This window comes from Podarcis liolepis (assembly GCF_965112155.1).
Source record: "Podarcis liolepis genome assembly, chromosome: 13".
NCBI lineage: Eukaryota > Metazoa > Chordata > Lepidosauria > Squamata > Lacertidae > Podarcis > Podarcis liolepis.
In genome coordinates, this window is record NC_139573.1 from 22102440 (window position 1) to 22130109 (window position 27670).

The 27670-nt window shown below is 46.3% G+C and overlaps 2 protein-coding genes across 5 annotated transcripts; both read left to right on the top strand.

Annotated features, from left to right (window-relative positions):
• The first annotated feature begins 185 nt into the window (after positions 1-185).
• LOC310691902 (cleavage stimulation factor subunit 2-like) lies at positions 186-13032 on the top strand. Of its 4 annotated transcripts, none has more exons than XM_083472164.1 (15): positions 186-344; positions 1416-1494; positions 2216-2385; positions 2507-2643; positions 3313-3432; positions 3554-3751; positions 4102-4216; positions 5072-5116; positions 6586-6645; positions 7086-7227; positions 8290-8459; positions 8871-9313; positions 10347-10472; positions 10991-11127; positions 12519-13032. In XM_083472164.1, exons 1-14 carry the CDS (start codon positions 287-289, stop codon positions 11111-11113), a joined length of 1986 nt encoding a protein of 661 aa, XP_083328290.1. In that variant the 5' UTR covers positions 186-286; the 3' UTR covers positions 11114-11127; positions 12519-13032. The 4 variants fall into 4 exon arrangements, with proteins under 4 accessions (XP_083328290.1, XP_083328291.1, XP_083328292.1 ...); XM_083472165.1 differs by having other exon boundaries at positions 4105-4216; XM_083472166.1 differs by lacking the exon at positions 6586-6645.
• A 1774-nt stretch (positions 13033-14806) lies between these two features.
• Positions 14807-26978, top strand: LOC310691578 (uncharacterized protein). Its single transcript, XM_083471438.1, has 16 exons — positions 14807-15025; positions 15434-15602; positions 15753-15881; positions 16162-16286; positions 16570-16696; positions 17598-17692; positions 18230-18410; positions 19001-19107; positions 20622-20744; positions 20890-21058; positions 21201-21329; positions 21425-21522; positions 21871-21997; positions 22788-22882; positions 25921-26101; positions 26773-26978. Exons 1-16 carry the CDS (start codon positions 14822-14824, stop codon positions 26883-26885), a joined length of 2172 nt encoding a protein of 723 aa, XP_083327564.1. The 5' UTR covers positions 14807-14821; the 3' UTR covers positions 26886-26978.
• The last annotated feature ends 692 nt before the right edge of the window (positions 26979-27670 follow it).

Sequence of the window (27670 nt, forward strand, 5' to 3'; positions counted from 1 at the left end):
ATAGAAAAAAACCCGCACCTCTCCACCCCCCACCCCGGCCATAGAAACAAGCAGGGTGGAAATCGGCCTGCCTCCCCCCCCCCCGCCCCGCATCAAAGCGCCGGGGCGCGTGTGGGAGGGAAGAAAACGGGAAAACGTTATATTAAAACATCAACGTCAGGCGCTGGGCTTGAAGCGGCTTGAGAGGCGGAACGAACATTTGTGGGTTGTGTTGCTGGGCGGAGGGGGAAGAAAGGGACCCCACAAGAAGAAAGGAGGAGGCGTTAACAAGTTGGAGCGGAGGAAGATGGCGGGGCTCTCCGTGCGGGATCCCGCCGTGGACCGGTCCCTGCGCTCCGTTTTCGGTGAGGGCGGAGCGGGCGCGGGAAGAGCACCCCGCTCAACCCCCACTTTGGCAAAGGCGGGGGAAAGTAGGTGGGGGGAGGAAAGGGTAGGAGAGAGAGAGAGAGAGAGAGAGAGAGAGAGAGAGAGAGAGAGAGAAGGCGGAAAGGGGGCGGGGGAAGGGGAAAGAAAGGTAGAAGTGGAGGAAGGAAGGAAGGTAGGGATGGGAGAGGGAGGGAAGGGAGATTAGGAGGTGTAGCGAGGAAGTTTGGGGTGGGAAGAGCAGTGGCTGCTCTGGCTCTTTCCCACCTCCCCTTTACCTCCGACTCCATGGAGAGACTACGTGCACAGCGCTGTTCTGTCAACTCTAGTCCAGCTTTGCCAGAGTTGGTGCCTTTCAAACATTTTGGACATTAGCTCCCGATACAAATCCCTAGGCATTATAAGGGAAACTGTGTTTGCCTCATAGCACATAGTTTTGCCAGAGTTGTGCTGCCTGAAAAGACTACCCATCCTGCCATTTCAAGCTGTGCATTGCAGTGGGAGATCAGTAGTCATGGGCAATCTTTGTTCCAAGGATGCTTCCAAAGACTCTCTTAAGTTTCCCTTGTACACTGCTATTGAAAGAAACAGTAGAACTAATGAGCTTAGTTCCTTGTTGTTGATTATCATTCCCTCACGTATGCTGTTCTCCATGTGCTTAGCAAATGTTGTAAAGTATGTGTTGGGATGGCCTACCGTTTGCTTGCTAGGTCATTGCCTTCAAATGCATACATATTCTAACACCTCTTGCCTAAAATTGAGAGTAAAGTTTGTAAAAGCTGGGCAGTAACACGAGATGATCTAGTGCTCAGGGTCTAATTTGGGTTTCTTACTCTTTGCTGGAGGATTGGTTCTGAATAAAATACTTCAAAACTCTGCTTAATCAGTGCCTTCAGTAATTGAGACTGGGAAACAAATAACCAACACTAAAACCATTTTCCATTTCCAAATTCCTGATGGAAGATGTATGCCTTGACCTATGTTTGAAAAGATGTCCCACTTATTCCAGTAATGCTGCTGGTGCTCACAATCTGTTCCCATCTCTCCAATAGTGGGGAACATCCCATATGAAGCCACAGAAGAGCAGTTAAAGGACATTTTCTCAGAGGTTGGGCCTGTCGTCAGTTTCCGGTGAGACATATGCCTGTTAGGATTTCCTGAATCAGAGAAGCTGAGTCTGAAGAGCTGAGAAAGCTGGATGAGGATGTGGCATGGGTGGTGGTGGTAGTAGATACCAGAGGATCTTAAGTCATGGGTGGGGAATCTTGGCTAAGAAATTTAACTGAGAAGTATTAAGCACTTTGTATGCAGAAGGTCCCACCTTCAGTCTTTTGCACTTCTCAGTCCAACCTGCCTCACATTGTTGTGAAGATAAAATGGGTGGGTTGGGGTGGCTATGTATATCAACCTGAACTCCGTGAAAGAAAGGTGGGATATAAATATTACAAACCTCCAATAAAATGTTAAGGTAGCACAGGGATGAGGAATCTGTGGTGCTCCAGAAGTCATTGGACTCGTATCTCCCATTTGCCACAATCCCAGTGGCCAGAGATGATGAACGTTGCCGTCCAATAACATCCAGAGGGCAACAGGTTCCCTGTCCTTGAGATATCATATGCGGGGGAAAGCTTTTGTCTCTTTGAGACCCTGGAGAGATGCTGCCAGTAGATAATACTGAACTGGATAGACAAATAATCTAACCTGATTTAAGGTAGTTTCCTATATAATAGGACAGTATATAGCCAGTTAGCCCAACTGCAGTGCCCCTGATCCCCAGCTTTCACGAAACCGTTTCCCCTCCCTCTCATGCCTTTCTGCTCATTACAGTTTGTTTTCTGTGCTTGTTGGCTAGATTGGTGTATGACCGAGAGACGGGCAAACCAAAAGGTTATGGCTTTTGTGAATATCAAGACCAGGAGACGGCACTCAGTGCCATGCGGAATCTGAATGGACGTGAGTTCAGTGGGAGAGCCCTGCGTGTGGACAACGCAGCCAGCGAGAAGAACAAAGAGGAGCTGAAGAGTGAGTCTGAAGGCCTTGTGGAAGGTGGGAGGGCGGGGAGGCAGCAGCTGCCATGTGCTGCCAGTCAAGGTGTGCATGACAAGATGAAGATCTCTGGTTCTAACCCAATCTTCTCTACTAGGCCTGGGCACTGGGGCCCCCATCATTGAGTCGCCCTACGGAGACCCTGTGAACCCTGAAGATGCTCCCGAGTCCATCAGCAGGGCTGTTGCCAGCCTCCCACCAGAGCAGATGTTTGAGCTGATGAAGCAGATGAAGGTCAGTGGACAGTATGGCAGGGAGCAGTCAAGCCAAGTGTTTAACAGCTCACCTGGTAGCAGCCGTAAGTGGCTAGGAAGTCCATGTAGGCTAGTCTTTCCTCTCCAGTCCACACCCATTTCTCACTCTAGCTGCAAAGAGAAGCTTATTTCGCCACGACTAGCACAGAAGCCAAAACAGTCTTACGTAGGCATGGTGCAGCACTCAATATCGACTCCAAAATTCCGCTTGATAAAAAAAATGCTTGGTTGGTTTTAACTGCGCTCCTGAGAGGCTCACCCATAGTTTGCATTTCCATACTGGTTGTAGAGGAGAAGAATTCCCTGTGGCTACCAGAGATCTGAAATAGTTTTCTACATCTTGTCTCTAGAGTTTAGTTGTGTGTTTCTAATTGTGAACTGTCCTGAGATCTTTTGATGAAGAGCAGTTTGTTGTTATTATTATTATCAGCCTGGACTGGGGAGAAATGCTCTATGCCCCCCCCCCCAATATTGCTGAACTACAGCTCTCCATCATCCCTGCCCATTGGCTGTGCTTGCTAGGGCTGATGGGAGTTGGAGTTTAGCCACATTGGGAGGGCCAAAGGTTCTCCACACCTGCTTTAAAAGCTGGGGGATTTCAGTCCAGCTGCCCTGTGTGCTTTCCCATCCTTTCTCTTTCTCTCTCCAGCTCTGTGTCCAGAACAGTCCTCAGGAGGCTCGGAGCATGTTGCTGCAGAACCCTCAGCTCGCCTACGCCCTGCTGCAGGCCCAGGTGGTGATGCGGATTGTGGATCCGGAGATCGCTCTGGTATGCTTGCGACATCTCTTGCCTTGGGGAAGCGGGGTGGGGGGTTGCCCCCGAGGTGGGGCCATGTGTTTCTGCAACATGAACACTTAATAGGCTTTACTCTGCCATTTCCCTTCCCTAGAAAATCTTGCATCGGCAGACAAGCGTCCCGGCTCTGATTCCAAGCGGCCTGCAAGCGGGTCCAGGACAAGGGCCTGGGCCTGGGCAAGGTCCCGGGCCTGGACCTGGGCCTGGACCAGGGCCCGGTCCTGGGCCTGGTCCTGGTCCAAATGCACAGATGAACCAGCCAAACGTCCCCTCCTCCCAGCCACAACCAATAGTAAGAGTTTGTTGCTTTGAGTAGAATCTTATCCCTTGCTCTGTGGGCTGAGTTTTATTTCCCAGTTGTAAATGATATGCTAGTTGTCTAGGTCACAATCTGTTCATATCCTTTCCTATTTGTTGTTTTTATGATGGTTTTAGTTAAACCTTTATTGAACATGAATATATATCCGTTATAAATAATTTGATAAATTTCATAGTTTGTATTAGTCCTTTATTAGTAGCTATATTTGTTGCATTAGCATTTAAATGGGTTAATAAAGTAGGGACAAACTTAGGACCAGAAATCAATTGCCCACCTGAGTGAGAATAAGGCCTCACAATCTGTTTTCATTCCCTCTTTCCAAGCAGGGGGGTATGCATGTCAATGGAGCCCCCCCTATGATGCAGCCACCCATGCAGGGAGGAGTGCCAGCCCCAGGGCAAATGCCAAGCTCTGGCCCCGGCCCCTTGGCTCCTGGAGGTGAGTTCTTCTTCTTCATCTGTAATTGATTTGGCAGTCATAATTTTTGACTCTGGGTCTCTGGGTTCCAGGGATAAGGAGATACAGGAAACCTCAGGGCAGGAAAGGGCTGAATTTGGCCACACATGGCGAGAAGTGGAATCAAGGGTGGCAACATTGGAAGACTATAATCCTGTGCACACATAACTCTGGGTCAGCACCAGTGAATGTCGAACATCTTAAGAAACATGCATAGGGTTAAGTGGTTTAGCCAGGATGAAAATTGAGATAATTGGTGTTAATAATATTTAGTGATCTGATGTGGATGATAGCAATACAGTTTGTTTATTTTCATTTTCTGACATTTTTTAAAACCCTTTTTTCTTGGTTTTATTTTATTTATCTTTGTCTTTTGCGTGCCTTGCTGGGCTTTCACTTTGCTGTTTTAAATCAGTTTTTTATTTAACAACTCATCTGACAACGCAGGCATTCAAGAATTCCATGCGAGGGAGCAAGAGAGGCAGAGGGGGAGGGGTGGGTTGCTCACATCCTCCCTCCTGCAGCCCACTTCTGTGCTAGGTATGGGAGAAGGAAAGCCTCTTTCTCAATGGAGAATGCTGGAGGAAGAGGCATGGTAGAATGCTTTTTTCCTTCTCTTCTTTCAGTGGCCTTCTAGGAAGATGGGGCTTTCCTTCTTTCCACATCCAGCATGGAAACACAGGCTTCTGGTCTGATAGTGGACTAGTAAACCTAAATAAATTGCAGGGTACTTGTTGGCTTGTTTGCAAGACTGGTTTTGAATCCCTGAGTCTCCCAGCACACCCTCATAATCAACCCAGTGCCTCCTTTGCTTAACACGGCTCTTTTTCTCCCCAGGTGGCATGCCAGGGGGTGGCCCGATGCTCTTGGAACGTGGTCAAGGTAAAGCAGATGGCTGCCTTCTGTCACTTAGCCAGCAGAGGGCGTTACTCCTTGAAATGCTTCCCACTCCCTCCTTTTTCTTTCATACAAAGTTAATGGGCTTGCTTTGTTCTGGTGGTGGAGGCCAAGGGGTTTGTGTGTGTGTGTAGATGTTGCTGCATGTTTGTTATTCCACCTGGTTGCACTGAAATGTACCTCTGGTTCTGCAGCAAGTAACAAAACATCCTTTTGGAATTGCCTTTTTGAGCCAGCCTGCAAATCCCATTTTAGCCCTGAGGCTCCAACCTCCAGGTGCTCCCAGAAGCTCATGGAGCTGATGGACATAAAGAAACAAGTCTATTTTTTGCATTTATTTATTACTTTTTCCTGCCAGGTCCCAGGGGCAAGTTGTAGTATTATTCTCAGTAATAACTGGCTGAGAAGGAGAGACCAATAGCCCAGCTCTGAGTTCAGTGGAGCTTATTCTCAATAAGCCATGCAGAGGATGGCATCTTTAGTGAGCTTTGTTGCTAAGTGGGGGGACGGGGTTTGTACCTGTGTTTCTCATGCTCAAAGAGTCCCCATTCGTATTTGTTATATAGCCTTTTTTTTGCCTGATTCACACATAATGCTAAGCCATAGTTTACTGTGTGTGTTGTGTGTGAACCCTGTCCAGAAGCTGAGCGATAGTTTCTTCACTGTCAACAAACCACTATCTGGAGCTATGGTTTGTTTTAAACTATGACTTGGTGTTATGTATGAACCCAGCACGCTTCTTCCTGGGTGGCTGATGCAGATCACCACCAAAAAGGAGGTCCAGATAAACACTGAAGGATCAATGGATGCCCCGAGTCAAGGGAGAGAATGGGACAATTTATTTTATGTGCTTCTCCTTAGATGGCTTGGCTACAAGCAAGAGTCTTGTTATTGTTTGCAGCTATGTGGCCCCTAATGTCAGTAGCACTGAGAACTATATCAAACTTTTACGTATAGTTATTCCGAGTCCAAAGATCAACATAAAATGACCAGGGGGGAAATGCACAAAAGTCTACTTTTCAATTGGAATAAAAAGCTACCATGCATGAAGACTTTCAAGAAACAGAAACACAAAGCATTACGTTGGCTGCTGTAATCAGGAAAATTTCTACAACCATACTTTAAAACTTGCAAAAGTTAAAATACTTAGCCATCTGGGTAGGCTTATCTAAACAAGAACGTTTTAGCAGGCGTGGAAAAGAGGTCAGTGAAGGCCTATTGGCTTGACATCAGTAGGCAAGGAATTCCAAAGTGTAGGCGCAGCCACACTATGGAATCATATTCTGAGGGAGTGGTCCCTCCCTTCATTTAAAGGGAAGTGTCTCCAGAGCTGTGCCAGAAGAAGAGGAAGGGGCACTCTAGGCAGGTGTGCGTCTATGCACACGCAGATGCAGCAAGTGCACCTCCTGTTGATGTGTCTGCTCTTTCTCCCTCTCTTCCTGCTGCCGGGCCAGGGAACCTGCAGCTCTCTCCCGTGGGACCTGCCAGGCCTTCCTCTATTGAGCGAGTACAAGGTACCTGTAGTTGCGGTTGGCTCCCCTTGCTCACTGCATGCCCTGGGGGGAGTATGCAAGACAAGGCCTCTGCTTACTTTGGGGGTGTAGGCCACATGGCTCAGAGAGTGGTGTGGGACATGCTGTCGTGGGGAGAGGGAGAAACACCATCTTTGTGTAAGGAGGCTCCCTGTTGCAGGTTCGTTTGATCACCTGGCCTCCTCCTGCTGTTAACAAAGACTTGGGGTGGCAACACAAGTGTTGAGTATGTGGCAGCTAATTCAAAGCCTGGAGCTTTTGAAATTAACCCATCTCTCTGCAACTGCATCTGTGCATACCTGCCCTCTGTGAAGCCTGACTTTCCCCCCTCTTCCTTCTCAAAGTGAGGCTGATGCTCACAAAGTGGAATCACACTTTTCTCCCATGATTTTAATTCCCCCTGCCATCTGCCTTCCCAACAGTGCCCATGCCGGATCCACGGGCCCCCATGCAGCGTGGCCCAATGCCAGCTAGTGGTCCACCACCCCGAGGCCTTCTGGGAGACGCCCCAAATGATCCACGTGGGGGAACTCTGCTGTCAGTCACTGGAGAAGTGGAACCCAGGTAGGCAGAATGGCCTAGAACTTCTAAAGTGGGTGCTAATAATAATGGTAGGCTATTGGTAGCCCGGACTGCTTGCATTAATGCTAAAAATACAACTAGGAAGCAACTGTGTCTCTTCCTCTGGAGTCCTGGGGACTTGCCACAAGGGGAAGCTGTAGTCCTGGTGGTTTGTTGCAGGTCTGTCTGAGTTGCGCCACTGTATTGCAAGTGGGAACTCTCACAAAAGAAACAGGAAGGTAGCAAGGCTGGAACTCTTCTGCCGGCCATCTTCTTTTATGTGTGCAGAATGTTGTTTTGTTGCAGTGCATATATTTTTTTGTAATGCAGTAACATTTGAGCCTCCTACTTGCCTCTTGGAAGGGGGTGAAGTCCAGGCAGAGATTGTCTCACCTTGTTTGCTGTGTGAGAAGATAGATAGATAATACTTTATTCGGCTATAAGCCCACAAGGTAAAACAAATCAATAGATAAAATAGCATTTTACAAACTAAAATATTTCAACGCATAATCTCTAGATGTACCGTGTTATGGCCTTGAAAATAAAGATGGTGCATAGAGTTTACTGAATTTTTAATAGTCATGCAGCATTCCATGAAGTCTTTTATATGACAGAACTGAAATCAGGAATCTAGCAACCTGTAATGTTCTGTAAGAGTCAATGTCCTGGAGTAGATAAGCTAGATGTAATTCAGGTGGTTTAGCAGCAACTTCCAGAATGATTGAACTCAGGATCCTTGATCGGGGAACATTGTATAAGGGGCAATTAAACAAGATATGATAAAGGGATTCTATTGATTTGTTGTCACATGCGCATAAAACAGAGGTTTTACCGTTAGAAAATCTATTGCTCAGCACATTTGAGGGGAACACATTAAATCTGGCTCTAACAAATGCGAATCTATGCGACGCAGCCGATAAAGTAGACAGATATCGAGGTATCTGGGACACAGATGTAATGCCCTGATATATCGGGGAACATGTACCATCTGTGTGAGAAGCATGGAAACTGGGTTTTGATGTCTTTTCTCCTCCTCCACCCCTCCCTTCCCATCCTCTTCTGCAGGGGTTACCTTGGGCCATCGCACCAGGGGCCTCCTCACCAGGGTCCCCCCATGCACCACATGGCTGGTCATGACAATCGTGGGCCGCCCCCCCACGAAATGAGAGGTGGGCCAATGGGAGAACCGAGGCCTTTGATGGGAGAGCCACGAGGTCCCATGATGGACACCCGAGGTGAGAGACGGTTTCAGGGTCAAATGAAAAGGGACGTGTATTTAATCCCAGCACAGTAAAGGATCTCTCAGGGAAGTGATATATGAAATGAATATCAGTTAGTGTTTTTTCCCCCTTTGTAACAGATGCAGATAATAAAATAACTTGTACAATAAACCACACAATAACGAATAGAAATAATTATACAAGTATACCATGTTCTAGAAGATCAAATTGTATCCTCGCCCCAAAGCAAAACTTCCCCGGCTAGAAACCCTGTAGGCTACAAACACACACAAAATCAAGCCACGAAAATGTTAAAAATCAAACTGGTACAATCAGTTATTTAATTCCCCCCTAACTTGGGCAAGTAACACCCAGGTTTGCTTCTCCGTCTATCAGATGTGTTAAGTTTGATGGTCTTCAATGCAGGTGGAAGAGATCCGAGAGGAATGGAGCCCCGAGGCATGGATGGCAGGGGCATGGAACCCCGAGGGATGGAGCCCAGAGTGATGGATGCCAGGGGCATGGAACCCCGAGGGATGGAGCCCAGAGGAATGGAGCCCAGAGTGATGGAAATGAGGGGCATGGAGCCCAGAGGAATGGAATCTCGGGGCATGGAGCCTCGTGGGATGGAGCCCAGAGGCATGGAACCTCCTCGGGGCATGGAGCCCAGGGGGATGGAGCCCCCCAGAGGCATGGAACCACCCAGGGGAATGGAGCCACCCAGGGGGATGGAACCACCCAGGGGGATGGAACCCAGAGGCATGGACTCTAGGGGCCCTGGCCCCAATCCAAGGGGCCCAATGACTGGAGGCATTCAAGGCCCTGGACCGCTTAGCATGGCATCCACTGTCTCGCAGGGGCCTCGACAGGTATGTGGGGCAACCATGGTCTGTTGCATTTTCACTGAGGGTCCTTGTTGCCAGTGCAAGGACAGCCTCACTTAATCATGCCAGCCAATTGGCATAACAATCCAATCTCCAAATGGAAGTGGAAGAGGGAGGGAGGAATCTTCATCTTGAATGCTCCTCCTAGTTGGTTCCTGACCAAAGGCTAGAAGTGGCTTCAGGGTTGACTGATCGCTTAGATAAAACTCTAGATCAGGGTTTCCCAAACTTGGGTTGCCAGCTGTTTTTGGACTACAACTCCCATCACCCCTAGCTAGCAGGACCAGCAGTCAGGGCTGATGGGAACTGTAGTCCAAAAACCGCTGGAGACCCAAGTTTGGGAAACCGTGCTCTAGAGCAAGGATGGGGAACTTGCGCCCCTCCTGAGATTGCTGGACTCCAGCTCTCATCAGCCCCAGCAAAGTTTGATCGGTGATTACTAGATTCATAGTCCAGCAACATTTGAAGGTGGGGAGTTGTGTCACAGGTTCCCAACCCCTGTGCTGGATGGAAAGGCAAACACTCTGGCCGGCCCTGTGCCTTTGCAGCACAGAACAATTCCTATTGCAAAGCTCAGAACCCAGTAGTATGAGAGATCATTAGAGAGAGCCGAGTCCTTAGCTGGGGAGCTGACTGTGGAAATTAGGGATTCTCTCCTAATACTCTACCAAGCTTTTCCTAACAGTTATACTTAATCCTTTCTAAGTCGTTGGCGGGAAAATCCATGCATTGGGGAAGGGAGCAGGAGTGTTGATCTATTTCTTTTGAAGTTGTGGTCGGAAATTATATTGGCTGTGGTTAGTGAATTGCTACCGGCCACGTCCCCATGTGCTTTTCTAATCAAAGGCTTGCTGTCTTACTTTTCCCATGGTTCCCCCCCCCCAGCTCAGTGTTCAGAGGTAGTGCAGCTAGTAGGACCTGGAGCTGCTTTCAGAGACCCTGTGAATGTTATCCATTTGCATCCATGTGACCAAGGAGGGGGCAATACATTTTCAGAAATCATTCTTTGTGTTCACAGGTGCCTAACATGCCTGCCGCAGCAATGCAGGCCGGAGGCATGCCAGGACCAAGCGTACAAGCAGCTGGCCAGCCTGGAGGGTTCAGTCCTGGCCAAAACCAGGTAACACCCCAGGATCATGAAAAGGTAAGCCAAACATTGTTGCCTTCTTTGAGTTCTCCATTAAAGAGGCAAGCAGTAGCGGTCAGCAGGAAAGGGTGGCAGCGCTTACATGACCTCCCATCACAGGGGAGGTCAGCGTAGTTCAGATGCACTGGTGGAGCCAATCCTGCACTCCCACCAGTGTGCCTCCACCTCATCAACCCTTCCTCCTAGGACTCCCCAGTAGCACCAGTGGCAAGAGGCCAGGAAAGTGCTGCTGGCCACTGTTGGAGGCAAAATTGGTGGTAGTAGGAGCAAGGTGTTTTCAGTGGTGGCTTCAAGGCTCTGGAATGAGAAATTGTTGTAGAGTGCATCCCTCAACTTACAACACAATGTGCTTTGCAGATCTTTTCAAACTAGCTTTTGGCATGTAATATGCTGCCCGTGTGTGGTTATTAGAATTTTTTTATTTTTTAGTGTAATTCAATTTCCAAATCCTTTCTAGGAAAAAAACAACAATTGGTCTGAATACACCCTTTTCAGTTTTTATCATCTCTTCATAGGCCGCACTCATCATGCAGGTCCTCCAGCTGACGGCAGACCAGATAGCTATGTTGCCTCCAGAGCAAAGGCAGAGCATCCTGATCCTGAAAGAGCAGATACAGAAGTCCACCAGCGCCCCTTGATCTGCACTCTCTGGGTAAGAGGGGAGCTGAGAAATGGTTGTTCAGCAGTCAGATTAAATAAAAAACAATGAATATTTGGTGTTATGTTGGAGGGGATGCCAGGAAACCTGGAATTATGATCACATGTTTTGGACTACAATTCCCATCATTCCTTACCACTGGTCCTGTTAGCTAGGGATCATGGGAGTTGTAGGTCAAAACATCTGGAGGGTCGCAGGTTGGGGATGCCTGGGTTAAAGCTGACTGAAAGTCCAGAGTTGGCATTATTATCAATTTACGATGGGGTGGAAGGTTCGCAGGCTATGAAGGACTTGCTCACAAATTTATTGATAGCTTCATGAATTATGATAGCTAAAAAGTAGAAGGGGCAAGCAGAATATAAAATGGGAGAATGGTATAAAGAGGTGTGGAATATAGCTATTAATGATAAATTAACATGTGCCATTAAGATAAGATGGGGAATACACAGGAAAAATTATTTTGAGGAGATATGGAAGGTGTTTGTAGAATTTGTAGTGTTAAAACGGAAAGGGGTCAAACCATCGCAAGAGGTGTTGAAATTTTGGGAGGTTGGATAGTAACAATGGTATGGTCTCGGTGGTGGGGTGCGCATTTTATTCATGATCATTACTTTGTCAAAAGAAAAAAAATAGAAATTGTACTGCCCAGGCAGCGCTAGTTCTCTCAGAGTAAACAAAGTGAGAAACCCCCATTGCCTTCTGTTTCCAGTGCTGCGCTCTCCTGTCAAAGCCCACCAAAATAAAGGGAGGTGTGCAAGCACCCCTGCTCTCATCTTCTCCCGACCATTTCCATGGTTCTTGCACAGGAGAAGGTCTTGGAGCATTGTGCCTTTTTGGGGGGGGGGGTGGTTGGGCCCACAATCCTAGATTTTTATGAAGGAACAGCAAAGAGGCACAGTTATTTAATATGACTCTGCCGCAGCAGCGTGTTTCTGTTGCACTTCTGCAGGAGCTTTCATATGGGGGAAACCATGCTGGAAAAGCCCAAGGAAAAGGATGGCAGGCACGGAATAGAGGCATGCTGGCTGTAAAAGATCTGGTGGAGAGTCTAGCCAGCAGCCTGAGCAGAAGCAAGGCACCACCCCTGACTTCAGGCAGCTGCAAACCAATGCATGCCCAGACTTTTTCACAACCTTCTAGGCCCCGGCACCTCTCAGCACTCAATAGTGCCTAATTGCACTGGTGTCCTTCACAAACTTTTGCCAAGTTCTCTGCAGTTTTAACTCTTGCCCCTTGTTCCACCAGTTCTGAGTAGGTTGAAAAGCTGTTTCCCCGTCTGCTTTCAGGGATCCACCCGAAATCCTCATTTAGGTGCTTTTCTGCAGGAGATTGGTGTGATGGGAGCACAGTCCCTCTTCTTAACAGAATCCTCTTTGTTTTCTTAGGTTTGGAAAGTTGCCTAAGATATGTTGAAAATGGCGCTGAAGACTACTAGGATGCCCTTTCTTTTCCTGAGCCTAGAGCAGAATTTTATTTCAATTTATCTTGTTCTGTTCTCCCCCTTGTTCTGTTTACTTCCAGATTAAAAACTTGTCCTGGATTTGAGTGAAACCCCCATGGCTTTATTGTACAACTGCATTGCACTCACTTCATCAGTCTCTTCTCCCTGTTTCTTGCAGGGCAAAGATCAGCTTTGGTCTTCACAAAGCCATTCTTTCTCTTTTTTATAGTGTATTTATTGATTTTCATAAACATGGGAAAATACAAAAACAATAAAAAATGAAATATGCTTGGGGGGGGGGGGAGAGAGAAACAACATAGATTACAAAAAGACAAGGAGTTGCCAAAATATTTTCATTCCAGAATAGATGCTCTGTTGATGCATATGTATTGAAGGCAGATGATAACATGTTTTTTGGGGTCATTATGTAAGAAATAAAAAATTCAGATAATTCTTCACATTGTCTGTAGTCTTGTTTTCCTTCTAGCCTGCGAGATCCATTCTGTGAATTGCTTTCTAGTAAAGGATTTCCAGTTCTCAGAAATGACCAGTCTGGCTGCAGTCACAAAGTGCACAACAATAATCTTGGAAGGTGTTTATAACAGTTGAATTGAGCCAGAGCAGCCTGTTTTGGATCAAGTGATATGTCATATTTTGCAATATTAACAATGTCAAAAAAGAATTTTTAAAAGCATAAGGACATTCCCACCATATATGGGCAGTATTGGACTGGGTTTGCACATCCCTTCCATCCCTTTTATCACTTCCTCTTCCCAAAATTCTGCACAGTATGCCACTTATGAATAAGTTTCAGCATAATTTCTTTTACTAATAAAAAGATGGGTTTCACAATTGGAGATACCCACATAACATACCTCCCCCCCCAATCAATAATGTTTAAATCAGCCTCCCAGCATTTCCTCAAGTCACCAGTGGTGTAAGACAGAATCTTACATGGTTTAGAGCAGAGCTTGCCAAACTCATGTTGGTGACACACTTTTAAGACATGTATCGCTTTGCAAAATGGTAATTCATTTTTGCACTATTTCGAAACACAGTAATTTAGTTTTACTAGGAAACTGGGAATTAAACTAACCCCTTTCCAGCCCCAGGAGGAGCGTGGGAAACATTCGCGTGAAACACAGTTTGGAAAGCTCTCATTGTTAAAAATTAAAATGAGAGTTTCAGTTGCGTGACTTGATCTCAGGATGATTTATTAAATAAAGAACCTGGTGTATAAAGAACCAATTAGGTGGAATAGGCAGAACATTTCTCTGGATGGCATCTGATAAAGGAGTTGCTCCTCTATAAAAATATTTAATGGTAAAACCCAGCTTTCCCGCTGTCAAACAGTTTGCGTAACTTGTGAAACAAGTGATGGTCTAGCAAAGGTGTCATCGGAGACACTGGAGGAGCAGGTGTCTTGGCCCAGTATCTCCAAAGAGACATACCCTGTTTCAGGAAAGAGTTGGATAAAGAATCCCATGAAATCACACTCCTCTATATCAATCTATTGCATCATCCACCCTGCACTAGATTAATATTCTCCCATGGTGGGTTAACCACCAAAGTAAAAGCTAATCCAAACAAGAAACACAGCACTTCTGGAAAAGGGAACTTTTTACAGCCTGCTGAGAGAAGTTTGTTCCGTGACTCCTGAGAATGCTGTATTGTGCACTCATTCTCTCTTAATATGGCATGCTATTAAGAGGACGTTATCGGGGCTGGTGAACGCCCACTTCTTCCATATACTACTTTTGTTAATTCGAATGGGTCCTATTTACTGAGGCCTAGGAGCTCAGGTGAGAGATGGATGAGAAGCCCATAAACATGGAGGGGAGGGGGAAACAGAGACCAAAACATGTAGCTGATGCTTGAGGATGTTTACAAAAGCAGGCTTCCCTGTACCCAGAATCAATGGCCCCTTTTAAAGACTTGTGCGGAGGTTTCCCATTCTTTTAATGAATGCACATAGAGCAAAGCCTGCCCAACATGGGTGCCACCCACTCTACATATGTTAGCTTGAGGCATGGCAGCACTGGAGTCCAAAGCATCTCTCCCCACCGGCCTTCAGGCAGCCAGCCAGCCAAGATCATTCTGCTCCTTCCTCAGCTATCCCAAGCTTCACGACAAAGATCCAAAAATTATTTGTGGTACATAACTTCCAATTCCCTTGGCAACCTTATAAATCCCTGTCTCTGTTCACACCTCTGGACAGGAATAAAGGACAATTCTCTTGGGCTGCCAATGGCCATCAAGGGCTCGCTAAACAGTAATTCCAGGAAAGTCCTGGCAGTATACCCACCTCCAGCACTCAAGCAAACACAGCCAGGAACTTTGATCTCACAGAAAAAATACACACTATCAGGTTCTTGGGCTGCACAGAAAGCAAGAGAGAGGCAGAAGGAAGAAAGGATCAAGACGGGAGTGAAACTGACAGGCTTCTTTCAGGTAGATGGCACAGGAGAGTAGGAGGCACCCATACATGGCTGCTTGCCAAGGGACATGGCTGTATGGGGTGGGGAACACAGTGGTCTTGTATAAGAAGTGCAGACTCATTTACCAGTGGTACCATCCATGCAGAAAGAAGTATCTGTAGATTTTAGGGAACCTCCAAGTTAGCAAAAGTCCTTTCAGGGTGGGAGGGATACTAAGGAGGGGACCCTAAAACAGTGCAATAAGGTCTGAGTGTGCTCAGTGACTGACTTCAAGGTGGGGAGGGATAAAAAACTGGGAGGAGGAAAACTGGAACGGTGTGTCCTGGGAAAGGGATGGAAACCTGAAGAGGGGCACGTCACTCCACAACATTTTGTTGCATGCTTGACTTACAGTATATTATTTCTTTTCATGCTCCACCAGGCGATGGATCACAAAACTGGGTGGGAAGGTATGGAGCCCATCAAGCGCACAGAGCTGGTGGACGTTGACGGCATCCCTTTTCTCAAAAACACAGCAGATAACTGGCAGCGCCTTTGGGCCTTCAAAGCTCGGCCCGATGACCTTCTCATTTGTACCTACCCCAAATCAGGTAAATGGGGAGACGAGATCTCAACAAGGGGCTTTGTCCTGGTGGTGAGGAGACAACAACTTGGGGGGGGGAGATGTAGAGCATGGTGGATTGGGGGCCAATGGGTGAATGATTGGATCTCCATATTTCTCCTCCAACCCTTCCTGCCAGGGACTACCTGGATACAGGAAATTGTGAGCATGATCCAGCATAGAGGAGACCCTCAGAAATGTGACCAGGTCCCCATCCATCAACGGATTCCCCTCATAGACATGTTCCCTCCAAAACATTTCCCCCGAGGTGAGTAATGGGTGCTGCTTCAGAGAGACAATGGATGAGAAGTGAAGGGTTTCTTTTTTTCTTTTGATTTTTCATAATGTTTATACATAACAAACATATCTGTTCAAATAAAAATAAAATAAAAAAACAGTTCATTGAACCTTCAGACCTCTCTGCATCCCTCCATGGGTTCTGTTTCTATATTTCTGTATCTTATTCCTGCATCTTTTACTATAATCTATCTAATATGTATCCATGGTTTCCAAAGTTCACGTGAAGGGTTTCTTATTCTTACCTCTAGGCCAGTTGTCACCCTCTGGTGTTTCAGGCTTGGAACAAGCAGAGACAATGCCTTCTCCGCGCACACTCAGATCTCACCTCCCAGTCCAGCTGCTGCCTCCTTCCTTCTGGGAACAGAATTGTAAGGTCAGAGCAAGTGGGGCAGGGTCAATGGGGTCAATGAATTTAATCTAAATCAAGGTCTAGTAAAATTGTTGGCTCAGTCCCCCGCAATGTGAAACACAAATGAGAGGAGAAGGGGCCTATGAGCAGGTGAAGAGGCTCAATATTATGGACCAGCCAGCTTTCATTTGGGTGTTTTCAGGCGGGTTGGAGTCCTCTATTTCCTCAAAGGGCACCAGGTGGAACAAGGTGAGTGAGTGAAAAGCTTGATGTTCAGACTCCTGGGTTTCCTCCCTCTTTCCTGCAGATCATCTACGTTGCCAGGAACGCCAAGGACAACGCAGTCTCCTACTTCCATTTCTACCACATGAACAAGGGGTTGCCAGAGCCAGGAAACTGGGACGAGTTTCTGGAGAACTTCCTTGCAGGAAAACGTGAGTACAGGTAGCTACAGAAATACAAAATAGGAGGAAAGAAAGTCTGGGTCAGTCAGAGCACTCTCTGGGTCCAGGGCCAGGGTGTCAAGTTCTCACCCCCAGCAGTTTTGGGGGGAATACCAGAGGAATCTTTTGTGAATCTGTAAAGCTCTGTACCATTTTTCTTCCAAGCCTGAAATGTTATGGGATACATTTAGGGGAGAAGAGTGCAAGGCAGATTAACATGCATAGGGTAGTCATGTGGCCAATTTTACAGAAGACAGCCCTCTGTTTGAAAGCATCCTCTATCTGAAGGGCTGTCCACTCCATCACTGTCCCTCAGCCCAACCTACCTCACAGACTTGCTGTGAGTATATAATGTTCAGGGGAGAGTCATGTACACCAGCTTGCACTCCTTGGAGGAAAAGGTAGTGACAATGTAATAAATAAGAAATAAGCTTGGTTTCAGTGCTCCCTCTTTCTCTTAGAATAGCAATGGCACCCACCTGAGAGTTTCCGGAACCTACCTAAGATGTGCCAGAACTGAGTTCCAGCAAGTTCCCCCTGAAAAAGCCCTGTTTTGTTTAAATATTAAGACCCATCAAAAGAGAGAGTAGGAGGGGACTTTAGGTTGCTATTCAACAGCTGGCACCTGGAGGGCAGACTTTGCAGGCACATAGCAGGTCCCCTGGTCACTGCCTTCCCTAGTACAGTGAGATACTGCTGGTCTATCACAGTAATAAACTGATTGTACTTCTGTTTAAAGGAATTAGTTCTGATGCACATTAGTCACCATATCGAAATTTCATGCAGATCAGTGCCATATTTTCTGCTCTCTCTCTCTTTTGCATTTGTGATTCAGTCCCTCATTTTGGGCAGTGTGATCATCCTTTCCTCCTGCTCTTCTCTTTCTTTGCAGTTGTCTGGGGCTCTTGGTTTGACCATGTTTGTGGCTGGTGGGAGGCCAAGGACCGACACCCAATTCTGTACCTCTTTTATGAAGACATGAAAGAGGTAAGCAGTTTACATGCATGCATGTATGCATCAAGTGGGAACCAAGCATGAGATGGGGCAGGAAAGACACCCTTTCCTGGGGCCAAAGGAGATTTGACCCCTTGGTTGAAAGGTTATTGCAGGAGGAGAGAACTGCGTGTTGTGCTCTAACACTGCGAGCAAGTGGACAGTGCATCCCATGTTGTTCATTCACAGTAAACCACAATAAGCCAGGAACAAAGGTGCCCACTTTAATAAAATAGTTGAAGGGTGGGGCAGGTAAGCCATGCCCCACACAATTGACCATAACACACACACGATTTGAATTATAATGCCCATCAACTTGGGGGTGTGTGACTTCAAACATTTTATTGGGGTGGCCAAAGGGACCTTGTCACCAGGAGTTGGGTCCTATGACCAGGAGGTCCGGTTTATCGTCATTTAAGAATGTGGCCAATGAGTCTGGTGTTGTAAGCTTGAGACTGCAGGGCCTTAATCAATCAAGAAGCACAATCACAGCCCGAATCTTCCCTGAGAACAGTTTCATTTCTTCCTTAGGATCCGGCCCGGGAAATCCGGAAAGTAGCCCAATTTCTGGGCCTACAACTCCCTGATCCAGTTGTGAACCAGATTGTGCAGCATACAATGTTTGAGAACATGAAACTAAACCCAATGACTAACTACAGCTCCATTCCGTCTTTTATCTTTGACCAAACTGTGTCACCCTTCATGCGAAAAGGTGTGTTGGGGTGAGGGACAGGAACAGTGCTGAGTTCCAGCTCATATCAGAGGGAATTTTTTAGAAGCACTGTAGAAGTACCCCTTCAGAATGGTGAAGTTAAAGGTCAGTTCATTAATGCTGCATGTCCCTTGTGAAGAAGCTTCTAATTAAAGTTGGAGAGGATCTTGTTTCCCGTAGTACGATCTTGGCCATGCAGATTGATATTGTCAGACAGTATAGAACTATATTAAGTGATGTGAGAAAACTAGTTTTTAGTCAGCTTCCAGGCGACTGCAGGAAAGTAATGCTTCAACAGCCCTGGCATGGAGATGAAATCCAAGACTGTCGTGCAGTGTGTGCTCTAGGCAGATCATAATATCTGTTTTAGGAAGACAGTGACGATGCCTGATAAAAATGAGTGTTTACCTTAGGAAACTTCCCAGAATCCTCTGCAATCCAGTTGGGATTCTGTGGGGATATGTTGAAGGAAATGATAGACAAATGATAGGAAGAGAGGGTCCCATCTAGACAGGAATACATTAGATTAGAGTAGGAGGAAAAGCAGATAGGAAACTAATTTTTTTCTGGATCATGTCTCCGACCTACAGGCACCGTAGGAGACTGGAAGGAGCACTTCACAGTGGCACAAAGTGAGCGGTTTGATGATGCCTGTGAACGGTTATTGGGGGGCAGCAACCTGATCTTCCGCACACAGTTATAAGAACATCTCCCTGCTACCAGTTGAGACTTCCTCCCTAACATTCCTGGAGCGGACATTTATGGGGTTCTACCCTTTGTTATTTCTGCCCTCAGTACACCCTCTGAATTTCGTGCACACAACTAAGTTAGGTCCACTGACTTCAGTAGGCCTACTCTGAGTAGAAGCTGGAAATAACCCATTAGATTGAACCTTCTTTCATTTGATTCAGTTTTCTTTGCTTCCTTTAAAGTGGGGGGTTTGGGGGGAGGCTGCTTTGCCAAGCCCTGTAAGGTGGGATCAGCTGTCTTGGCTCCTTTCTTTCTCCCTTCCATGTCAATTGACCAGGAAGGGATAAAGAAAGGTGTGTTTTTCAGTCAATCATAAGTTTATTATTCTAGCCAAGTTCATAGCAATATTATACAGAACATACATCCATGATATAAACCAACAACCATGGTGTAAAAAGGGGGGGGGGGAGAAGACTGGATAAATGCTAGGAATGAAATGACTGAAATGGCCTCATAGACCGTGCAGTGATATCAAAGAAATGCTGCATAGCAAATATATGACCAGCCAGCTTTTTATGAGCAATGCCCCAAATCTTGTGGATGTCTTCCAGAAAATCGTCACAGAACCTAGATCCTACCTGATACATTTCTACAATTACTAACAACACACAATAACACCTTGGCTGGTTTGAGGTTGATCAGGAAGCGCATTTCAAGGGCAAATATATATATGCAATAGATCTATATTACGTATGCAGTATGTAGAAAACCAAGTACGCAAGCCTCAACTGATGCTAGGACAAACTGTCAAGTTGCTACAATCTATATTGGGGGATTATGGGATGCAGTCCTTGGATCTTCTATTCACTGAACTGTATTGTGTAATTGTGTAAATGTATGTGTTTTATATGTTAATAAAATTTAAATTAAAAATTAAAAAAAGAACTGTATTAACTCCTAAAAATATGTGTTTCTGTAGTAAAACAGGAAGCAAGGTCCCTTGCCGTAATATGAATCGCTCAAGGGCCCTGCGCCCTAGAGGAAATGCCGGAGTATATTACCAGGGGGTCGCCTGGCCTCTCTGCAGGGATACTTGCTATAGAGGGTTAAAGAACATTGGGTGGAAAATCAGGCCCTGTGGCAGTAGATGCAACACGATACCCTCACATATGAACAGCCGCACACACATTAGATCACCACACTATTACGAAATCTAAACTGTAACCTCAGGAAAGTACTGGCAGAGTGCCCACAACTCGAACTCCAGGAAGTTCAGTCAGGGACTTTGCTCTCTCTGAAAAATACCCTCTCCAGCTGCGCAGAGAGCAAGAGAGAGGCGGAAAGAGGAAGAAGCTGCTCACAAGAAGCTGCTTCACAGGAGTGAAACTGTCAGGTGAGCATTTCATTTGGCTTCCTTCAGATAGATGGCACAAGAGAGCAGTAGGCAAACATGTGGCTGCCTGCCAACGGGCATGGCTGTGTTGGGGTGGAAAGCACAAGGATCCTATACGCTAAGAGCAGTCTCGTTCACCAGCGGTACCGCCTGTGCCCACAAGAGAGGTATCTGTAAGCTTCAGGGAACCTCCAACAGTCCTACAAGGTCTGAGCAGGCTCAGTGGCAGCAAAGCACTGGCTGAATTCAAGGTGGGAAGGATAAAAAAGGAGGAGGGGAAGGGTAACTGGGACGGTGTATCCAGGGAAAGGGGGGTGACCCTGAAGATGGGGAGGCCACTCTGCAACATTTTGATGCAGGTTCGACTTATCTCATTTTTTTTTCATGCTCCACCAGGTGATGGATCACAAAACTGGGTGGGAAGATATGGAGCCCATCAAGCGCACAGAGCTGGTGGACGTTGACGGCATCCCTTGCCTCAAAGACACGGCAGATAACTGGCAGCGCCTTTGGGCCTTCAAAGCTCGGCCCGATGACCTTCTCATTTGCACTTACCCCAAAGCAGGTAAATGGGGAGACGAGAACAAGGGGCTTTGTCCTGGTGGCGAGGAGACAACAATGTGGGGGGAGCTGTAGAGCATGGTGGATTGGGGGCCAATGGGTGAATGATTGGATCTCCATATTTCTCCTCCAACCCTTCCTGCCAGGGACTACCTGGATACAGGAAATTGTGAGCATGATCCAGCATAGAGGAGACCCTCAGAAATGTGACCAGGCCCCCATCCATCAACGGATTCCCTTCATAGACCTGTTCCCTCCAAAACCTTTCCCTCAGGGTGAGTAATGGGTGCCGCTTCAGAGAGACAATGGGTGGGGGGGGGGAGGATTTCATCCTCACCTCTAGGCTGAATGTCACCTTCTCCTGTTTCAGGCTTGGACGACGCAGAGGTAATGCCCTCTCCACGAACGCTCAAATCTCACCTCCCAGTCCCGCTGTTGCCACCTTCCTTCTGGGAACAGAACTGCAAGGTCCGTTGGGGTCAATGGGTTTTGTTGTTGTTGTTGTTTAGTCGTTTAGTCATATCCGACTCTTCGTGACCCCATATAAGACAAAGTTTAGTCCTGGAACCTCTCTCAGTTTCCGTGCTCAGCCCTTGGGCTGTGTGAAACGCAAAGGAGAGGAGAGGGGGGCCTATGAGCAGGTGAAGAGGTTCAATATTTTGGACCAGTCAGGTTTCAAACAAGTTTGGGGCCCCTTTTTCCTCAAAGGGCACTGCTCCAAAAAAATAAAAAGGAGGGGGCAGATAGTTCACAAGGTGGAACAAAGGATGTGAGTGGAAGGCTTCGCATTCGGACTCCTCCCCCCCCTTTCTGCAGATCATCTACGTTGCCAGGAATGCCAAGGACAACGCAATCTCCTACTTCCATTTCCACCGCATGAACAAGGGGATGCCAGAGCCAGGAAACTGGGATGAGTTTCTGGAGACCTTCCTCACGGGAAAGAGTGAGTGGAGGATACATAAATACAAAACAGGGAAAAATAAAGTGTGCATCAGTCTGAGCAAGCTTTCAGTCCAGGCCAAGACCTTTTTTGATCTCCTCTGCCGTATTAGAGAGGGATGAAAGCTACTGGTCCCCACACGAGATACACATTAGCAGAAGGAGGGAATTACTCTTGTTCACCTGCAAAGCTCTGCACTGTTTTTCTTCCAGCCCTATAATGTTGTAAGTTATATTTACGGAAGGTTATGTGAGAACCAGATTAAGCAACTATTTTACTTTTAAAAGACAACTGAAGGCGGCCCTGTTTAGGGAAATTTTTAATGTTTGATGCTGTATTGTTTTTAATATTCGGTTGGAAGCCGCCCAGAGTGGCTGGGGAAACCCAGCCAGATGGGCAGGGTATAAATAATAAAATAATAATAATATCCCATTCAATCCCCTGCAATGCAGGAATATGCAGTGGTCCCATACAGGGATCAAACCAGCAACCTTGGCATTATCAGCACCATGCTCTAACCAGTTGAGCTATCCAGGCTCTAGGGTGGCTATATGCAGGAGACGACTTCAGGTAGTTCACCAACATTTAACACCTGGACAGTGACCGAGAAGACATGGAGCAGATCATGTGGGGACAGATTCCCCCACTACATTGGGGCTCTATTGCATTTCTGTTTCAATTAATTAGTTCTGAAAAGTAGAGGGCCAAAAGTGGCACCAGTTTGCAGAACATTTTGATGTGCTGATTTATGTGTGTGTGTCAATATTTCTTCTCCACTTGCATCTACTTGCAGTTGCCTGGGGCTCATGGTTTGATCATGTCCGTGGATGGTGGGAGGCCAAAGAACGTTACCGAATCCTGTACCTCTTTTATGAAGACATGAAAGAGGTAAGCAGTTTACACCCACACACACACGGTCCAGATGGAGCCTAGGCATGAAGTTGGGCAGGAAAGATGCCCTTTTCTGGGGCCCGGGAGTCAAGGGACATCTAACTCAAATTGCAAGTTTGTTGAAATGTGGGGTGGGGGGAATGGAGGGTAAATTATGCCACCCCCAACATGGTGTCTTCCAAATGTTTTGGACTACAATATTGGCTCAAGGGGGGGGGGGGATATAGAAAGGAGACTTCCTGGATACCGGGATCCAGGATTGAGGCAAGTACTCTTTGGTGAAAGAATCCCATCAGAGATTTAAAATCACAAAATATGCAGCAAACTAAAGCAGGGAAATATAGGTTGCTAGACCTTCAAAAATATGCTCTTGAGAGTTCCAAAACTTCCCTCTTCCCCTAGCATAGAAAAAGACCACATGCTTGGGAGCTTTAAAATAGTTTACTTACAAACTCTCCAAAGGTCAGATTCATCTGCTTTACCATACAGCATTCAGAAAAAGAGACTGGTCCCCTAGAGTTAGGCTGTGTCCAGATGGGAGAATTATCTTGCAGCCAGGTCATGCTGACCTGATTTTCCTCTGTTTGCAACTGGCACCCACCCCTTTTTCTTACCCAACATATTCATTGCTGTCTTTCTACTTGCTGTCTCCACCACTGGGCAGAGTTCAGCAGAAAATACCCTGGGTATGCTTTTTTTGGCTCTCCGCTTAATCACCCCTTCCCTTAATTAGCTGGCACAGTATTAAATTACAGTTTGCTTTCTTGGAGGCTGCTTTTGTTCTTTTCATACAACCCCGATTTAACGGAACTGCGCAGGATCTGTAACCATAAGAACAGACTGGGACATTGCCGTGCTCTCTGTGTGTCGGGGTGGGTGCATGTGCTTTGTGTAGATCAAGAAAATTACTTTCTCCCAGCTTTCTTCAACTGATGTCTAGCTGCAACGGGAACCAGCCTAGTTGCTGAGAAAAGAGAGCTGAATCAAATTACCCCCTGAAGCTCTTCTTGCTGTTTTTTCTCCAAACCTCTTCAAGAGTTTCTTGCACTCCAGCATTGGAGAGATTTGAGGCGGGAGGCAAGAGGCAGCAAGGGTTGAGTAGAATCAAATCCTTTGTATGTTCTTTTTCCAAACTAAAAGTCTAATTTGGTATTTGGGAGATTGCCTGGGATGGGAGGGGGGGAGGGGGGCAGGAAGCAAGAGGCAACAAGGGCCTTTCCTGCCCCATGCCACTTCCGGCTGTTTCTCCCCACTCCAGTATCCCTGATAGCTCTAGGTAGCAGAACTTCCTTCTTCTGCAGAACTCTGTGGGGATAAAACAAGAAGTGACCCAGGGCTGATTTGATTCACTTCCCCCTCTCAGCAATGCAACTGAGCTGAGGACCTTGAAGAAGACTGGAGGAAATTAACTATCTGAATCTGCAGCCAGCTTGGCTTAAACTCACCACACATGCCTCCCCGCCCTCGGAGAATTAAGCAGCCACAGTTTCTTACTGTCATTTAAGAACTTCACACAATTCCATGAAATAGGATCCCAAAGTGCTTTAAAACTAGGCCTCTGGTCCCCCATGTGAAAAGAACAGCTGTTACTAGATCCCAGGCTCCATCTAAAACGTAATTTCTGAGGGCCCCAATGTCTAATTAGCATGCATGTCTGGCTATAACGCAAACCAGGCAGTCACAAAGAGCTTCAGAAATAAACACAAAGCATTTCAATAAAGGAAATGAAGAGAAACTAAAAGATAAGAATCCATTCAACCAACGTAGAATTGAGGGTTGGAGAGTAAGGCAGGTGAGGAGAAGGATTAGTCAGCTGCTGTCCTTGAAAGACAATAATAAAATTTCAGTGTTAGAAGGCACTTCATCTAGAAGGCTGATCATCTAGTTGGATATGCACCCTGGGCATTCCCCAGTATGTAGTGTTTTCAGCCATGAAAGCACTCTGTTGCTAAACTGCTCCAAGCAATTGCTGCATTTGCAGAGCACAGCTCCTGATTTATTGCGGTTTGGCATGCTTGAGCAGTCTGCTGGTGCACACTGTTGGCTTTGGGAAAAGAATAGATAGATATAGGGTATAATTTTATAGAAGAATTCCTGGATGCCTAGATCCAGGTTTGGGACAAGTACTCTTTGGTGAGAGTTCCCCAGCAGAGATTTAAAATATGCAGCAAAATAATGCATGGAGATATATAGGCTGTTAGACCTTGAAATATACCTTTCTAAATTACTTCCAAAGTTCACAACTTCCCTTAGTATAGAAAGAGACCACATGTTTTGTAAGTTAAAAATGGTTTACTTACAAACTCTTTGAAGGTCTGATTCATGTGCTTTTCCATTCAGCAGCAAGAAAAAGACAGGAAGTATAACTCAGGTTCCGAAATGGTAAATGTTTCCAAATCATTTGTTTAGAAACGCAAATATGGCTTGCTTAAACCACATGGTCTAAGCTTGGAGCATCCAGCTTAGATCTCCTTACTGGTAGGGTTCACATGGTGGAAAGGAACAACAAGGAGTTTGGTGACCTAGCTAAGCCTGGCAGGACTGCTTACTCTATGGTCTTAACCCTTTCATGCATTAATTAGTTAAGCATGTTGGTTATATGAGGCTGGGTATCCCACACATCCTGCCCGGCTATTTCTGCTTTCCTAGAACAAGTGAGAAAACCAAATCAGGAGGCCTACTGTGATCATGGTTCGTAGCTCCCTGCCAAGCTATGATCACCAGCCAACGCTGGCTTGCTGGTCATGTGCCCAGTTATGGAGCAAAAAAATCACAGTGCCTGCTTTAGCCATAATGGGAAGCCAAGGCTTACACATTTATTTATCTCTGTCAAAGAATTAGGGAATGGTGAGTTATTGTATCTTATGCTGCTCAATCACAGTAAAGCACAAAAAACCAGGAAATCTGTTTAATTTTCCTGTGAGAATGTGGCCAATGAGTCTGATATCGTAAGCTTGCAACTGTGGGCCCCAATCAATCAAGAAGCACAATTACAGCCCAAATCTTCCCTGACAACAGTTTCGTCTCTTCCTTAGGACCCGGCCCGGGAAATCCGGAAAGTAGCCCAATTTCTGGGCCTACAACTCCCTGATCAAGTGGTGAACCAGATTGTGCAGCATACAATGTTTGAGAACATGAAAGTAAACCCAATGACTAACTACAGCTCCATTCCGTCTTTTATCTTTGACCGAACTGTGTCAACCTTCATGCGAAAAGGTATGTTGTTGTTGGTGGTGGTGGTGGGAATTAGATGCTGAGTTCCAGCTCACATCGGAGAGAAGAGGGGAATTGTGGTACTGGGGTGATGGTGAAAGCGTTCAGGGAGCAAACACTTTCAGTTTCAGAATTGCAGCAGTGTTATTGATGTACCACATAATAATAGAATAATTAAGGGTCAGTTCAATAAACTTGCATCTCCACTGTGAGGAAACATCTAATTAAAGGTGCAAGAGACTTTTCTGAATTGGACTTGCTTCCTATAGTATGATATTGGTCATTTGGATGGACACTGATGGACAATATAAGCAGTGGTGTGGGAAAACTTGTTTTTGTCAGCTTCCAGAGGACTGGAGGAAAGTAATGCTTTAGCAGCACTGACATGGAGATGAAACCCAAGATTGTCATGCAGTGTGTGCTCTAGATAGATCATAGTATCTGTTTTAGGAAGACAGTGATGATGCCTGATAAAAAATGAGTGTTTACCCTAGGAAACTTCCCGGAAACCTCTGCAATCCAGCTGGGATTCTGTGGGAGACCTTGAAGGAAATGATAGACAAACTAATATGGAAGAGAGGGTTCCATGAAAATAGGAACACACTAGATTAGAGTAGGAGGAAAGGTGACTAGTAAACTGGAAGTTTTGTCTGAATTGTGTCTCCTGTCTATAGGCACCGTAGGAGACTGGAAAGAGCACTTCACAGCGGCACAAAGTAAGCGGTTTGATGATGCCTGTCTACAGTTGTTAGGGGATAGCAGCCTGGTCTTCCGCACAGAGTTGTAAGAACATCCTTCTGCTACCGATTGATATTTTCTCCATAACATTCCTGGAGTGGACATTTTGGCTGATTTCAATAAAATAAGCAATGAAACCAAATGGAAGGACCAAAATGAATTTTGTTTGTGTACATCTGAAACTATGATGTTAGTTCTATGCAACATAGAGTCATTTAAATGGATAAAAAGGTAAAGGTACCCCTGCCCATACGGGCCAGTGTTGCCAGACTCTAGGGTTGTGCGCTCATCTCACTCTATAGGCCGGGAGCCAGCGCTGTCCGCAGACACTTCCGGGTCACGTGGCCAGCATGACAAGCTGCATCTGGCGAGCCAGCGCAGCACACGGAACGCCGTTTACCTTCCCGCTATAAAGCGGTCCCTATTTATCTACTTGCACCCGGGGGTGCTTTCGAACTGCTAGGTTGGCAGGCGCTGGGACCGAACGATGGGAGAGCAATCCGCCGCGGGGATTCGAATCGCCGACCATGCGATCGGCAAGTCCTAGGATAGCCATGGCTAAATTAGGTCCAATGGTTTCAAACAGACTTATTCTGAATTGGTTTTCATTGGCCACAACCCATGATCATTTTATTTGTTTCTTAAAAGAGGGCTGATTCAAACACACTTTTGCCAAGCTGTCTAGGACAGGATCTGTTGCCGATGCTCTTTCCCCCCCCCTCCTTTCATTGCCACTTGACCAGGAAGGGAGAACGAAAGCTGAATTTTGCAAGCAAATTCAACAGCGACGTTTCTCTTGTATTCTGAAAAGGGAAGAGCCCTGCAAAAGACTTT